At 40.6% G+C, this 14,966-nt stretch overlaps 1 protein-coding gene across 2 annotated transcripts in view; it reads left to right on the top strand.

Annotated features, from left to right (window-relative positions):
* Window positions 1–14,966, top strand: part of cdkal1 (CDK5 regulatory subunit associated protein 1-like 1) — a 227,002-nt gene that overhangs the window by 92,944 nt on the left and 119,092 nt on the right. For both annotated transcript variants that reach the window (XM_070835216.1, XM_070835217.1), the window contains exon 8: window positions 5,557–5,660. In XM_070835216.1, the coding sequence (XP_070691317.1) occupies window positions 5,557–5,660 (104 nt within the window). The remainder of the gene's footprint in view (window positions 1–5,556; window positions 5,661–14,966) is intronic.

Genomic DNA, 14,966 nt, shown 5'->3' with positions numbered 1-14,966 from the left:
ACAAACACTGTCTGGAGGTCTTTATACAGACAAAACAAGAAGTTGGGAAAACACTCACTGTTCTTACGTAGACATGGGGTTGTGGTTTGACACACATGCACATGCTCTCACACTCACAACACATGCTGTTTCTCTCCAGTCAAAACAACTGGGGCTGCCGTAGTAGTTGGAAATCCAAGGTCAGCATGTGACACATTTTCACACATACACACACACACACACAGACAGAGAGAGAGCTGTTTTAGTGTGCAGCACTGGGAACACGAGACTTAGAAAACAGAATTCAAGAGGTCAGACATGCAGGCTGGATTGAACACTGACAGTAATGGGCCCCAACTGCATTTAGGCACACACTCATAGAAACAATGGTCTATTAACATGAAAAGAAACATACACATACAAATGCACAAACCATGCAAAAACAATATTATATTAGATAATGGTGAGAATATTCATTTATCTCTCAATCTTATCCGAGCTACTTATTGGCACGAAAGAAAACAAGTCCATGACAAGTCAGCTGTTCCACTGTTTCTTAGCTTAAATTCTTGATTGTAAATTGCTTCAGACACTTAAGTAAACCCCTTTTTTGCAGTCAATCAACTCCTCAACTCCTGAATCGGTCCTCTCTGAAAAGCCACCAGTCATTAGGTTTACTTCAGTGTTCAGCTGTCATTTCTAAACAGTCACTGACTGTGTTGTTCAGTGAAATAAAACAGTGCATGGGGCTTTCTGGTGATAATAAGTTAAAGAGGGCTATCACATGTTCATGAAGTGATGGCCCAACACACTGACATGTATATTGCATTGATTTTTGAGTATAGTGATGCTCAATATCATCACCATTCACATTGTCATCAGGCAGTGATATTCTTTCTTTAACATTAGCAATACATTTTTGTCTTGTTCGTAATAGTCAAATTTCTTTCATTTTTAAAAAATCTTGCAGCAATGCCTTCGCTTATTTAAAAGTGAGCCAGAAGGTTAAGCACAAAAGGCTAAAAGTACTGTTTCATCCCAAATCCTGAGCCCCTAATAAGATGTGAGGTATAAGGAATATTGTCTTTATCATAGTCACACAAGAGCATTATATGCATGTACAATTCCCATGTAACTTGAATGCAGCCATCTCTTACTCATGACAGTGTATCAAGGGTAAATAGGGTTTAACTGCCAACCTTTCTCTGAATAACTTATCATCCTCTATTCATTGCTCCTAATAGGTCTTTACTCCATTGTGTCAGCATTCTTTGTTCCTTCACTCCACATTATTTTGCAACCTCCACTTTGACTTTGAGATGACACAAACAGTAAACTTACGGGCTTTTGGCTTTGTTCACTCATATAATAGCAGTTTAAAGATTTTGTTTGCTCATATACCCACTCCACCCCTCTCCCAGTTTCAACAATAAATGCGATGAATAATCTTGCTTTACAATTTGCAAAATGCTCAGACTTCCCCTCACAGTTTAAGCTTTGTTTTCATAATTGCATCTTCAGGCTTGCACAATAGAAAACCCCCACAAACACACAAGCACACACAGACACTTGTAACTGCACACATGGCCCAATTTGTTTATGCATATAACAGTTTTCTAATTAATGTGTAGACCCTAAATGCTTATCATTGAGAACCTTTTCCCGCTTAACTCTTTCCCAGTCTGGGTCTTCAAGACGCTGCACATGGGAGCTTTTCCAAAGCAAACCATGCTGTATTTGTGTGTGTGTGTGTGCATGTGTGTCTAGGGAGGTTTATAATGTATAGAGGAACCTCAGGGCTTTCCTTTCTTTGTTACCTTTTCAAGGCTGCAACCACACAATATTTTTTCTCTCTTAGACACACACTCTCTCTCTCACACACTCACACACTCATACACACACACACACACACACACACTGGGGAGGTGGCCTCTCTCATTGTAACACATTGATGAACTACACTGTTGTCAGGTACAACAGTTACCTCTGTGGTTTAATTAACTGGGAGAAACAGAAGAGGGAGAAGGCGGAAACAAAGGAGGGTTGATAAACACGACAAATTTATTGTTTTAATTTTAGAAATATTTCTCCATTACACCACTGGGGTGTTGTTAATGTTGCTGTTTTTGTTTCTGTGTTAATCTTTATGGACAGTAGCAGTAATTTGAAGTCAATATGTAGATTCAGCTATTCTTTAAAAGTTCTTATTGTTGCTGGGTGGAGTAAAGTAGAACTGATAAGAAAATGGAATAAAATCTCTTCTCTTCTCTTAGAAGGAATAAAGAAATTCTGAATTGAATAACTCAAGCCCACCATAACTTGAACATATAGTAAGCGTGCGTATGTTTGTGTGTGTGTTTGTGTCAGAGAGAGTGACACTGCTCCTCTCCCTCAGTCACTGTTGTCTGAGGGTGCTGACTAGTTGTCGCAGTCTGTTTAGGCTGATGGAGAGGTCGAAACTGCTAATGTGTTGTTGTGATACTGGACAAATGTTCAGCGGCAGCACACTCACTCGGGCACATGAACACACATGCACGTAATAGATGCAAACACACACACGCATACACACCCAAGCAGGCCACTGACTGTCTCTTGAGATTAATGTTGGTGTGATCCACTCAGCTGGGCCTGATCACATTAAGATGGATGGACCCCCTGGTGGTGTATGTGTGTGTGTGTACATGCGCATGCAGGGCCCCATCTGTCTGTGTTTTCTCCACAGCTAGGTCCTGTGACCTAGCTGCCATCTTTAGTGCCCTCAACTAGGATAAGCAATACCCTGAGAGGGAGAGATGGATGGAGAGATAGCAATGATCTCTTTTGTCTTTCTGTTTTTTCCATGGTGACATTAAACATTGCTCCTGGCCTTTTGGTTGTATTTCAGAAATTATTATAAAGATGTTGTGGGTGTTTCAGTGGGCACTTATTGTGTTTCACAGTCTGTATCCATTCCTACGGTCCTAATCACTATAAGGATGGTGTCTTTAAATTATTTATCATAATTTTTCATTGATAATGCTGATGAAGCACTAATGTTAAACCAGGATAATTGATCTACTCAGTTGCCAATAGTAGTGGCCTGCAGTAAAACTTACCAACATCATCACCTACGTGGAATGTTTTCAATCAATAAAGTGCTCCGAATCTACATACCCAACTAACAAGCACATCATGTAAGCATGCCAGCTTTGTATGTTCTGCCAAGCAGGAGCTCTGCGTTATCGGCCTGTTTGTGTCGAGATCAGTTCAGTTCAATTCAATTCTACTTGCATTGATGTTTTAGGAAAAAAAAAAAAAAGCATAGATGAAATTAAAAAGCAAAATACAATGTGTCCAATAATTTCAACAGAATATCGACATTAATATGACATTTCACTGTCCCACATACATCTAGGAGTATTTTACATTTGGAGAGCTCATTAAACTCTTTGAAATCTGAGATTACGGAGGTGAATTTGTTAACGTAAATACTCCCTATTTTATTGAATGTTTTACTTTGTAGGAGAAGGTGCATCTTAGTCTCAACTCTCCTGCCAAACAGTGACCTCATATCTGTCGTTTCTTGGCTCATTTTAGCGTTAAGAGACTTAATCAGATCATACATTTTGTATAAAGTTTGTATTAGAGTCCTTCATAACCAAATTCAACCAACGGCTTTCCTGATCTACATATTGGTTAATTAAAGTGTGATGGGTATATACAAGGTTAGTGGTGATTTGGAGGGAAACAATTTATTTACTCAGGGTGGAGTGTTCGTCAAGTAAATCTAGTACTCTCTTATTTACCCAGACAACTGCTGACACATATGCCACTGTAGTTACTAGTGCCTGCTTTGTCCCCCTCATATGAATGGGGGAAACCAGATGTCAGGAAAACATCCTGTTATTCCTCCCATGAGTCTGTCACGGACAGATACAGGGTTTACGCTTGTTATCTACAACAGTCTGATTTCATAGTTGCATAGTAGTTGCGTTACATCACAGCAGTTGATGGTTATTTATCATTAGCAAGATGTTTTTGTCATCACACTGCAGTGTACAAATCCCACAGCAAATCAATTTCAACATTTTGACACTTGTGGAACTGGAGCTTTTGATCTTTCCTCTGTGTCAAAACCTCACATTAGTAGTGCCGTGTTAATGGATGGTCATGTTGTTTTCTTTTTGTGTGCCAATATTAGTCACAGTCTTGTTAGTTTGGGGCTTTTTGGTGAAAGCACCACTTGCCATGCTGTATGCTGCTTAGGGGATGATTTTGGTACTTTACTTCAGTGTTAGTATATGAACTTTAAATGTGGCCGTATTAGATTCACCTTCAGATGAGTTATACAGAAGACTGAACCCCGAAATCTTGAAGGTGTATGTGCCAAGCTCACTTTTTTTAAAACATACACTAACACACATGGCAAAGTGTGAAAAAGGATTTTTTAATTTTTCTCTGTTTTTTAGCATGGTCTTCCTTTCAATATTTTGATCCCCATAAACACACACATTTAGACTAATTACAGTGTTTAACTCATGTTCACTCAACAGCATGGTCCTGCAATTAACTTTATTTGTTGCCAGAAATGTAAGCCAACGGTGAAATAGTGAAAAATAAACTACTACAGTAACTGTAACAGTGTGTATTTTTAGCCCAGTGGGACAATTTGGAGGTCAGAAATGAAGCCCTAATTGAGTCAATACAAAACATAATTTCAACAGTGGCCTTCCTTCTTCTTTTCAGTAGTAATTTACAGACGGCTCTTGAAGAAAAGTCCCGTCACCCTAAACAAAAACTCTAGAGTTGATCCCTTGCCATGTGTTTGGACCTGGTGTGAAGCAGTATTCCTCCCCTTTTCTCTGTGTATTTTGCTTCTTATTTTAATTTTTCTCCTTCATAGTCTGATTCCTTCCCTTTCACGGTCAATTTGAATTAAGCTTTTCTACTTTTTGTGAAACAAAACGCTGCATTGAGACGGATCTTTCCAGTGCTTGCCTTGGTCTGCGAGACAGCTGTCCACGGTTATTTTGGAGCTAGCTGGAGTCCTTATAAACAGTTTAGGAGAGAAAGGACGGTTTTGACTCCCTGCTTCCTTCTCTTGTTTCTGCTGTTTTGGGAAAGTGTGCATGAATAGATGCCATTAAATCATCTCATCTATTTATCTGCACACACACTGTTGCCCTTAGTCCCTATATCCACAGTTCCATGCAGTTAGTGAGATTGTTGTTAGTGGTTGGATTGGTCACAACAAATCATCTGCTTCAGATGAATAAATGTGTTGCTCAGTTTAGGACAAGAACAACAAGTTTTTTTTAATAGCATTTTCAGACTTGTGGGAAATTACCACTAATCTAACATTTCACAAAAAAATTCAACATCTCATAGCAAGTACCAATGCAAATATATGCTTGTTTGAATGCTTAGCATGCAACAAATAATACAATAAAACATTTTTTCATATTCCTATGCTCAATTTTATAGAATTTTAACTTTCAGCTGTGACATCTCATCTGAGGTGATATGTGAGGAATGCCTCTCTAGTGCTAAAGCACTCTTTCTTTCATCGCCTCTGTTAATATGTTTCTGTCTGTCTAGGTGTCTGAATGCATGCACCTACTGTAAGACGAAGCATGCCAGAGGAGACTTGGCCAGCTATCCCATCGAGGAGCTTGTGGAGAGAACCAGGCAGTCTTTCCAGGGTGAGTACATTATCCTGCACGCACGCGCACACACACACACACACAATATCTCAACAGGACTTTGGAAATGCTGCTATTGGATAATTTAAAGGTGCTGATATTGGATGAGTAGGTTCTTAGAGATTTTGGTGCCAGACAAACAGCTGGTGTGCCCTGGCATCTGTTCCTTAAAAGCAGACTCCCAGAATCTGCAACCGCACAGCAGGCCATGTCTCTATTAGAGCCCCAGGCAGGTCAGTCAAGGGCAAGTCTACACATTCATAGCACAAATCTCACTTCCAGAGCTTTTGTTATATCCAGTATATTATCTGTTGAATTTTTGAGTTATTTGCCAGGTGTCTGAAATCTGTGTGCTACATCTTCATGAGCAGGCACTGAAGGTAATACACAAATAAGCATATGCGATGGAATACGGATTCATGTTCATTTTCTCATTATATCCCCTCCTGTTCTCTCCACTGGCTTACAAACCTCCAAGTCTAATTCATGTCAAATGCTGAGTTTGGGGTCATCCTCTACAACAAGCTAAGGTCACTTGTCTCATCTGATTAACATTTCATTGCTCATGCACATAATTTAAATGTAGTTGTTTAGAAGAGCTGCGATTTAAATCCTGATCAAATCTACAGCTTGTTTATCCACTGTCAGTATACAAACAAAGAGAGCTGTCAAAAGAGTCATAGAATTACTAAATTGTAACCAGTTCTAACACTGTTAACATTAGTAGAAAAATTTAAAGAGAAACAAATTCCCTACTTACCTACAGTAGTTAGTGCATTCCCTCCCTCTGCTCTTTCTGAAGATCTCGTTCCTCATGCTGCTATTGAGCTCTTGGCTATAGAGTAGTGAATACAGTTTTTCTTTTTCTTTACACATGCATCTTTCACATAAATGTTCTAGCAACATGCCTTCGTTTTTGCGTCCCGTTTGATTTAAAGCTGACTGAACCTCACGGTGCATAGCCAACACATGTTGGGCTGTGGTGCACTTTAGGAACCTCCAACTTAAAATTTTGGCAGTCAGACAATGAACAGGAGCCAAGTTCACATTATTGCTGTGACAATAAGTGCCAGTTTTTCAGGGTTGGTTTTATGAACTTTTGAAGTCAATGCTCAAAGGCAGTGGGTACTCAGCATTCAGCTGTCCACATGACAGTGACACGGTTACAAGTTCTTAAAAACCTTTAAAAGTACTGATTCACATGACTTGTTGTCACCATGTTCTTACTGTTTTAGCTATTAACTTGTTAAAAACACAATGGACAGTGTGGCTTTGTTAATACAGGTACCAGGCACAGGTTGGGGCTTAAGAGATGTAAAGGTGCTGCACAGACACACTGAACTCCTTTGTGGCAGGATCTCAGCACAATGTTACTTGGTGCCAGGTATTCTGTCCAATATGAGTGCTTGCACATATTTGATCAGATAACATACATTGTTGCTGTATGACGTTTTACAGTGCTATAGCAAAGATCAACTTTTTAACTGGGGCTGCCTGCTAGCAGCACCCTCACTAACAACACAGTGGTCTCTTTGACATGAATAAGGAGCCAGGAATTTTTGCAGCAGTGCTACTGTCGGTCTGAACTCAGCCTCAGTTTATATCTGGGTAATAGAAAATAAGAATATACCCTTGACAAGGACATGGCTTTCTAAATCCCACCCAGAACTCTTTAAAACAGCTGCATCCATGCCACTGCAGTGCCTGGGGGTGGGCAGTCAAGGGCAAACTCACCAGCTGCTTGAACCACTGTGTGTGTGTGTGTGTGTGTGTATGGTGCACATGTTGAGATGTGGGTGACAGTGCAGGGTGAAGGTACACCTGCCCTTTACACTTGTTTGAGAGAAGTGAAACTATGCAGGACATACTAATATTTTGGGAAGACTGTAACGTGACTCACAGACCTGTAAAGGCACTTTCCTGTACTTTAAACTTTTCCAGGGCAAAAGTTTACATTACGGTGCTGCCTTTTAGAAAAAAAAGTTGTCGCTAGTAAAACTCAGTAGTTAGTAAAACTCAGTTACAACCTCAATAACAACCATAGACTTAATATTCCTCAAATGAATGATTGAATAAATAAAGGAACCAATTAAACTAAAAGTTACAAAACCAACATGTACTCATACACTTCATGCAAACTTGTTCTAGACTGTTGGTTAACCATAGTATTAGGACACAAAGCAGGAACTTCAGACTGCATCTGTGTTTGCGTGCATACGTGTGTGTGATCCGTTAAAACTCAGGAAACATGAGTGTCAGAGACGGTTAATTGTTTTCAAAACAGAGAAAGAGGAAGCTTGAGGTTACCGCCTGTCATGATTTAGAGAGTTGGAATAAGACAGAGACAAAAATGGATAATGAGAGAGGAGAGAGATGAGGTTTCACTATCTGTGGTGGGTACAGTCAAATCAAGCGTTCAAGTTAGCAAACCTTTACAATGTGTGGTCATGCTAGTAATTTTTGGTAACTTAAAGCTCAAAGTCTTAAAGCTTCTCCATCCTTATTTTCTTGTTTCTTACTCATAACTGTGCCATCTTTTTCTCTCTCTCTTTCTCTCTCACACACTCACACATACACACACACACACACACACACACACACACACACACACACACACACACACAGTAATACACAGTTAGTTTGCCAACCTAGTCTCCTGATTCTTCTTGACCATGTTGTTATTGTTTCACGCACACACAGAGGCGAATGTGATGAGCAGGTTTCACCTCAGGAATGATTGGGCCTCTACACCCTTTGGCCATCTAATGTATATTGTATGTCACATATACAGTGGGGCAAAAAAGTATTTAGTCAGCCACCAATTGTGCAAGAGGCCTGTAATTTTCATCATAGGTATACTTCAGCTATGAGAGACAGAATGGGGGAAAGAATCCAGAAAATCACATTGTAGGTTTTTTAATGAATTAATTGGTAAATTCCTCGGTAAAATAAGTATTTGGTCACCTACAAACAAGCAAGATTTCTGGCTCTCACAGACCTGTAACTTCTTCTTTAAGAGGCTCCTCTGTCCTCCACTCGTTACCTGTATTAATGGCACCTGTTTGAACTCGTTATCAGTATAAAAGACACCTGTCCACAACCTCAAACAGTCACACTCCAAACTCCACTATGGCCAAGACCAAAGAGCTGTCAAAGGACACCAGAAACAAAATTGTAGACCTGCACCAGGCTGGGAAGACTGAATCTGCAATAGGTAAGCAGCTGGGTGTGAAGAAATCAACTGTGGGAGCAATTATTAGAAAATGGAAGACATACAAGACCACTGATAATCTCCCTCGATCTGGGGCTCCACGCAAGATCTCACCCCGTGGCGTCAAAATGATCACAAGAACGGTGAGCAAAAATCACTGAACCACACGGGGGGACCTAGTGAATGACCTGCAGAGAGCTGGGACCAAAGTAACAAAGGCTACCATCAGTAACACACTACGCCGCCAGGGACTCAAATCCTGCAGTGCCAGACGTGTCCTCCTGCTTAAGCCAGTACATGTCCAGGCCCGTCTGAAGTTTGCTAGAGAGCATTTGGATGATCCAGAAGAGGATTGGGAGAATGTCATATGGTCAGATGAAACCAAAATAGAACTTTTTGGTAAAAACTCAACTTGTCATGTTTGGAGGAGAAAGAATGCTGAGTTGCATCCAAAGAACACCATACCTACTGTGAAGCATGGGGGTGGAAACATCATGCTTTGGGGCTGTTTTTCTGCAAAGGGACCAGGACAACTGATCCGTGTAAAGGAAAGAATGAATGGGGCCATGTATCGTGAGATTTTGAGTGAAAACCTCCTTCCATCAGCAAGGGCATTGAAGATGAAACGTGGCTGGGTCTTTCAGCATGACAATGATCCCAAACACACCGCCTGGGCAACGAAGGAGTGGCTTCGTAAGAAGCATTTCAAGTTCCTGGAGTGGCCTAGCCAGTCTCCAGATCTCAACCCCATAGAAAATCTTTGGAGGGAGTTGAAAGTCCGTGTTGCCCAGCGACAGCCCTAAAACATCACTGCTCTAGAGGAGATCTGCATGGAGGAATGGGCCAAAATACCAGCAACAGTGTGTGAAAACCTTGTGAAGACTTACAGAAAACGTTTGACCTCTGTCATTGCCAACAAAGGGTATATAACAAAGTATTGAGATGAACTTTTGTTATTGACCAAATACTTATTTTCCACCATAATTTGCAAATAAATTCTTTAAAAATCAGACAATGTGATTTTCTGGATTTTTTTTTTTCTCATTTTGTCTCTCATAGTTGAGGTATACCTATGATGAAAATTACAGGCCTCTCTCATCTTTTTAAGTGGGAGAACTTGCACAATTGGTGGCTGACTAAATACTTTTTTGCCCCACTGTATTTCTCTTTTGTTGAACAAATACAATCATCCGCCACATTTATGAACTAAAGGCACACTGTTTACTTCATCAGGTTTTTGTTAGGTTTGGAATTACATTATGGCATTGCAGCAATGCCCCTTTTTCTCTCTCACTCCCACTCTATTAGCCACCTTTTTCTTATCTCAAACAAATTGAGCCTCACAAATAGGCTGCAATTCGATTTGCTATTTGATGTCCTCTAAATAAAAAAAGGCTGCAAGTATGAATGCTAATTTTGATTGGCCAGTCAGCCAGCGTTGGGGGTATTTGATTGGTTTATCCCAGGGAACTTTGAAAGGATTTATGGGATTTATTCAAATGCGATTTGAGGTAAATAGCTCTCCTTCCATCTGGAAAAAGGAGAGAGTGAGTGAGTGCACAGCTTTTAAAATAATCTGAATTATTCAAATGTATGAATGTATAATTTTTAACATCAGAGAGGTTCATTAATATATGCTGGTAATGGAGGCTGGGGATGTCATAGGAAATGACAAGGTAGTGTGTGTGTGTGGTGGTGGTGGGGGGGCATGTTTGGTTTTGGGTGTGACAGAAGCATGCTGAGAAACAGTGATTGAGTGTGGGTTGATGTGTGTGTCGGCACAGAAAAGTGTGTCTTTCGGTGTGTGTGAAACAGCCAGAAGTAGAGAAATAATTAACTATATTCCTCTGGGTGAGCAAATCTAGAGAGCCTTCTTCATGAGGTGAGTACAGTAGGTGTATGGTAAAAAGCCTTCATCCACCAGCTGTCTGCCAATAGACCAATGACTGTTCTCCTCCTCCTCACGTTCCTCTTGTCTTCTAAACTTGAACACCTCATTCCTTCATCCATCTCTTTCCCTTGCCCCTCCTGTAACCTGCTGCTGCTTCTTGTTGTTCTTCTGTCTCTACATCTGCATCTCTCATGGCCCTTTTGAGTCCTCACTCCATCTTTGCTCCCGTCAATCCAATGTTTGTATGTCCCTCCCATTCTTGGTGATCAGCCGTAGTGCCAATCACTGGATTTGTATATTTATATGAAACTATACTACATGATATGACAATCTAGTCTATAATGCATTAGCTATTGTAATTGTTGAAAGCTCCGCAAGCAAATCCTTTGGACAAGTTGGATTCCTATTTCACCTATACAGAAATTGTGTACTGTTGTTCTGACCAGCTTGGTGTTTGATTGCAGTTCTTTTTTGACATTGTGTTTAAATCCCCCAAATCCCTTGTCAGTGCATTAGCTGAAATGACAGGGTTGACTCTGTGACATGAGGCCTGTCTCCCATCAAAGCAGTCCCTCTGCTGCAATGGACGGGATGCAAAAAGCTGTAGGGCAACACACAATTTTGTTCATCACTGGAGAGTGACCATTTTAACCTGCAAGAACAGTAACTATGTAAATACATTCTACCAATTGTTGCTCTCAGATGTCACGTGATAGCCTATGATGTGTGACCAGCCCTATAATTCAGCATTGATATGTGTGTGTTTCTGGGGGCTTCTTATGATATAAATATGTTTCCAATGTAATATGAACCCATGTCTTCATGCCTCTTTAGATGATTCTGCTGTCAATCACAGAGCAGCCATAACATCACAGCACCAGGCTTAAATATGATATTCCATAAAACATAATGACCATTTATGTTAATATTTTTCTTTAGAATTGTTTTTCACATTCAAGGCAGCTTTAAAAGCATTTTAGAAAAAACGCTGACCTCTGTAACCTGCAGATACCCAGTCCCTCGAACATGGTGGCTGCCCCTGAGAACTGTGACAGGAGACATGGGAACTCAAGAATTTTTGTTTTGGTCTCTGTACCCCCACTGCAGCTGTCGCCTTGTCATTTTAAACTGTCAGTAACATGTTTTTGAAATGGCCCTGTCTAAAACAGGACGTGATGCTTCATAGATACAGACACGCTGCTATCACTCCCACGACACACTACATTTGTGTGCAACATGCGTCTTAGCAATCACGACACAGCTTGAATTTTGGGCTGTAGTCAGTGTTGGCATAATGACAAAAATACAACTGAAACCTTGTATCACAGTATAGCTTTTTTTCTAGACCTGACAGCTGGTGCTTTTCTTCCTTTATATAATTTTATTGATGCACTACATTCTAGGCAAAACCACTGAAAATGCAATGTAATCCATGGAAATCAACATGGAACATGAGGTATTTTTTACACATGCAACTAAATATAATCACATTTTTGTTATCTTGTTTACTTTTATATCACCTTTTTTTAATCTTGTCTTATGATCACATACATCAAAGACAACCCTATCCACTAATTTTGGTATATAATATTCACACATCTGCTTTTTTCTCTCAGCTCCACATGACTGATGGCATCAGTATCAAACACAGACATTAGCAGAAATGACACTGCTTAGTTTGCTGGCTCCAGCTGGATGACATATGACAGATCACGACAGATATGTGGGCTAGCTTGTTGGCTAGCTCCAACATCTGTGACAGGTGTCAGCTCCTGTTTACCTCTCCTGCTCCAGCTACGTGACACATTGATAGACAAGTCTGCCAGGAATTATCCTTTATGGGTCAGTGGTTCCTCCAGGTTGGGTGTTATAGTTGAGTGGCTACATTTGAATTACACCTTAGATTAGGTAACAAGAAAGGTAAGGTTGAGGACAGTCAGTCACCACAGCAGCAGTAAAAAGGCTGTGGATTATCGAGGCTGTGTCATTTCACAGATATATAGGGTCAAACCATATATGAGAATGTGCCTGTTCAGTAGCTGTCACCATTATCAGAAATTGTTTTCTGCAGGTGGGAGAACACATAAAGGAAGAGATCTGCATGTGCCAGTGTGAATTGTACACTTGGCATTCAATCAAGTAAAAGTGATTGATGTAAGAAGACTAAAACAAAGCTCACCTCTAATTTGTCTCTTATTGACTGAGAGATGAGCAAGAGTGGAAATAGAGACACAGGCAGACGAGCAGAGCAGCTGAAATATTGATAGGAGCACATTGATCATAGTTGAGTCACCATCAAAGTGCCGTCTGTTGGAAAGACCACGCGGAAAACTGCTGAGCATGCAAGCACTAACACAAATTTTCTGTGTGTGTGGAAGCAGTAAAATTTATTATCCTCTGGGAAAGCTCTTATGGAGAAGCTAAAAATGGATTTTCTGAATCTCCTCCAGGCTGATAAGTTGCTGATATTTTTCACGCGGACAGAAGTTTCTCCATGTGTGCTCTTCTGCACTGAGAAATGGTTCAGACTCCGGCAACAGTTTTTCATAATCTGGCTGGTTGTTGTGTAGCCCATAAACTCAAAGCAGACTCCAGTCAGACACACTCATACACACCAGAGTTCATACACATGTCACCACTACGGAAGCATATGCTTCATGAATTAATTCAAGTATCTCTGTGTAGTTTTATGCTTTGAGCATGGCACTAACAGTGCCAAAGATAAGAAAGTCATCAGTTTACAGTGTAGCCCTGTGGATGAAGCAAAACTCTCAAATGGGTAAGAATTTCCTTTCCACTTGCACGACCGTTAAATGAGTTTGCAGAAAGCCTCTAATACAAGTCATATATGTCAGTTTACTTGCTCCAGTTTTAAGGCCCCGTGTTGTGCAGGCTGGTTCATTGTTATAGCTCACTGACACATCAAAATGGAACAGAGCCATTTTTAGTTTTATCAGTTCCACCTTTGCTTTTCTTGCTGTGAAAGACAGTTGTGCTTGATATGAAAATATCTGCCTCGGAAAAGGAAATGGACACCAGAGAGCCAATAAGCTCCCCGCTTGGTATAACGATTTTTCCTCTGTACAACCATTTTAAATTTATCCACCAGTAGCATAACTGCCAGTTTCAATTTTAGGGTTGACATACATTACCGCAACAGGTTAGTAGTGAAAGTGGCAAATTGCTGCAGTGATTAAATACCACTTGTATACAGGTTATGTTTCTCATTCAAAGTAGCAGCAGAGTAGAGTTGTAAATATTCCACTGGTTGTGTCATTATTGTCGCTAGTTTGATAGAGAACAGACTCCTGCCTTTTTCATAATTGTTACTTGTCTGGCTTTAAACATGCTACACACATGGATAGTAAGTGCGCACACACACGTTTCCTCAGACATTCTCTTCAGGCAAGGTTTGGACAACCCAGCTTCAATCTCACCTATAGCACTACTCATTATGCGTGGCTATGATGCTGAGTGTGTGTGTCAGCTCCCTGTTGGGATGACAGACACTAAGGGCTCTATTTAAACTATAAATGCACGTTAGACCATGTGCACCAGATTGAGTGTCCAGTGTCTTTTGCTAGATAAACAACACGTAATCCTGTTGCAAAGTAAGGTGCAAGGTGCAAAATGGCTGAATGTAGTCTCTTAATTAATCATAGCTGTGTTTTGGGCATAAAATAAATCAAACTAGTCGGTGTCATCTCTCATTCCCTTTGAAAGCAAGGTGCCTTCAACACCTGGCACATAAATGGAGGCTTCGGTAAGTTGGAGAAACCAGTGGGTGCTTGTTTAACACACAAAACGATGCACACTCTGCGCCGGGTGTAAGATAGGACCCTGAGACCCTGCAGAGGAGAAAACCGTTATCTTCTAATGTTCTCATCGCCGTTGTTGTAGCATATTAAATACATTTTAATTTCTCAGTTTTGCACCACCGCAATGTAGGTAGTATATGCAAATAAACAACATTTAACCTTCCTTCATAGTGTCTGCACCCAGAGCTTTCTGCTCATTTGCCAGTAAAAGTCCGCTGGATGACACGGCTCTATCACATGTTTTATATGCCCGCCTCCAGGGACAGTCGGAGAAGGGTGGGTCAGCACTGCTCCAAAGTCAGAACGGCCTGTTTGCCATGGTGTCTGCTCAGTTACACTAAAACAAGCCTATCCAATAGGAGCGGCCTGGTGTAATGGCCTTGGAA

This window comes from Pempheris klunzingeri, chromosome 8, assembly GCF_042242105.1.
Source record: "Pempheris klunzingeri isolate RE-2024b chromosome 8, fPemKlu1.hap1, whole genome shotgun sequence".
NCBI lineage: Eukaryota > Metazoa > Chordata > Actinopteri > Acropomatiformes > Pempheridae > Pempheris > Pempheris klunzingeri.
Note: the sequence above shows the minus strand (reverse complement) of the source record. Positions and strands in the feature narration are given on the sequence as shown.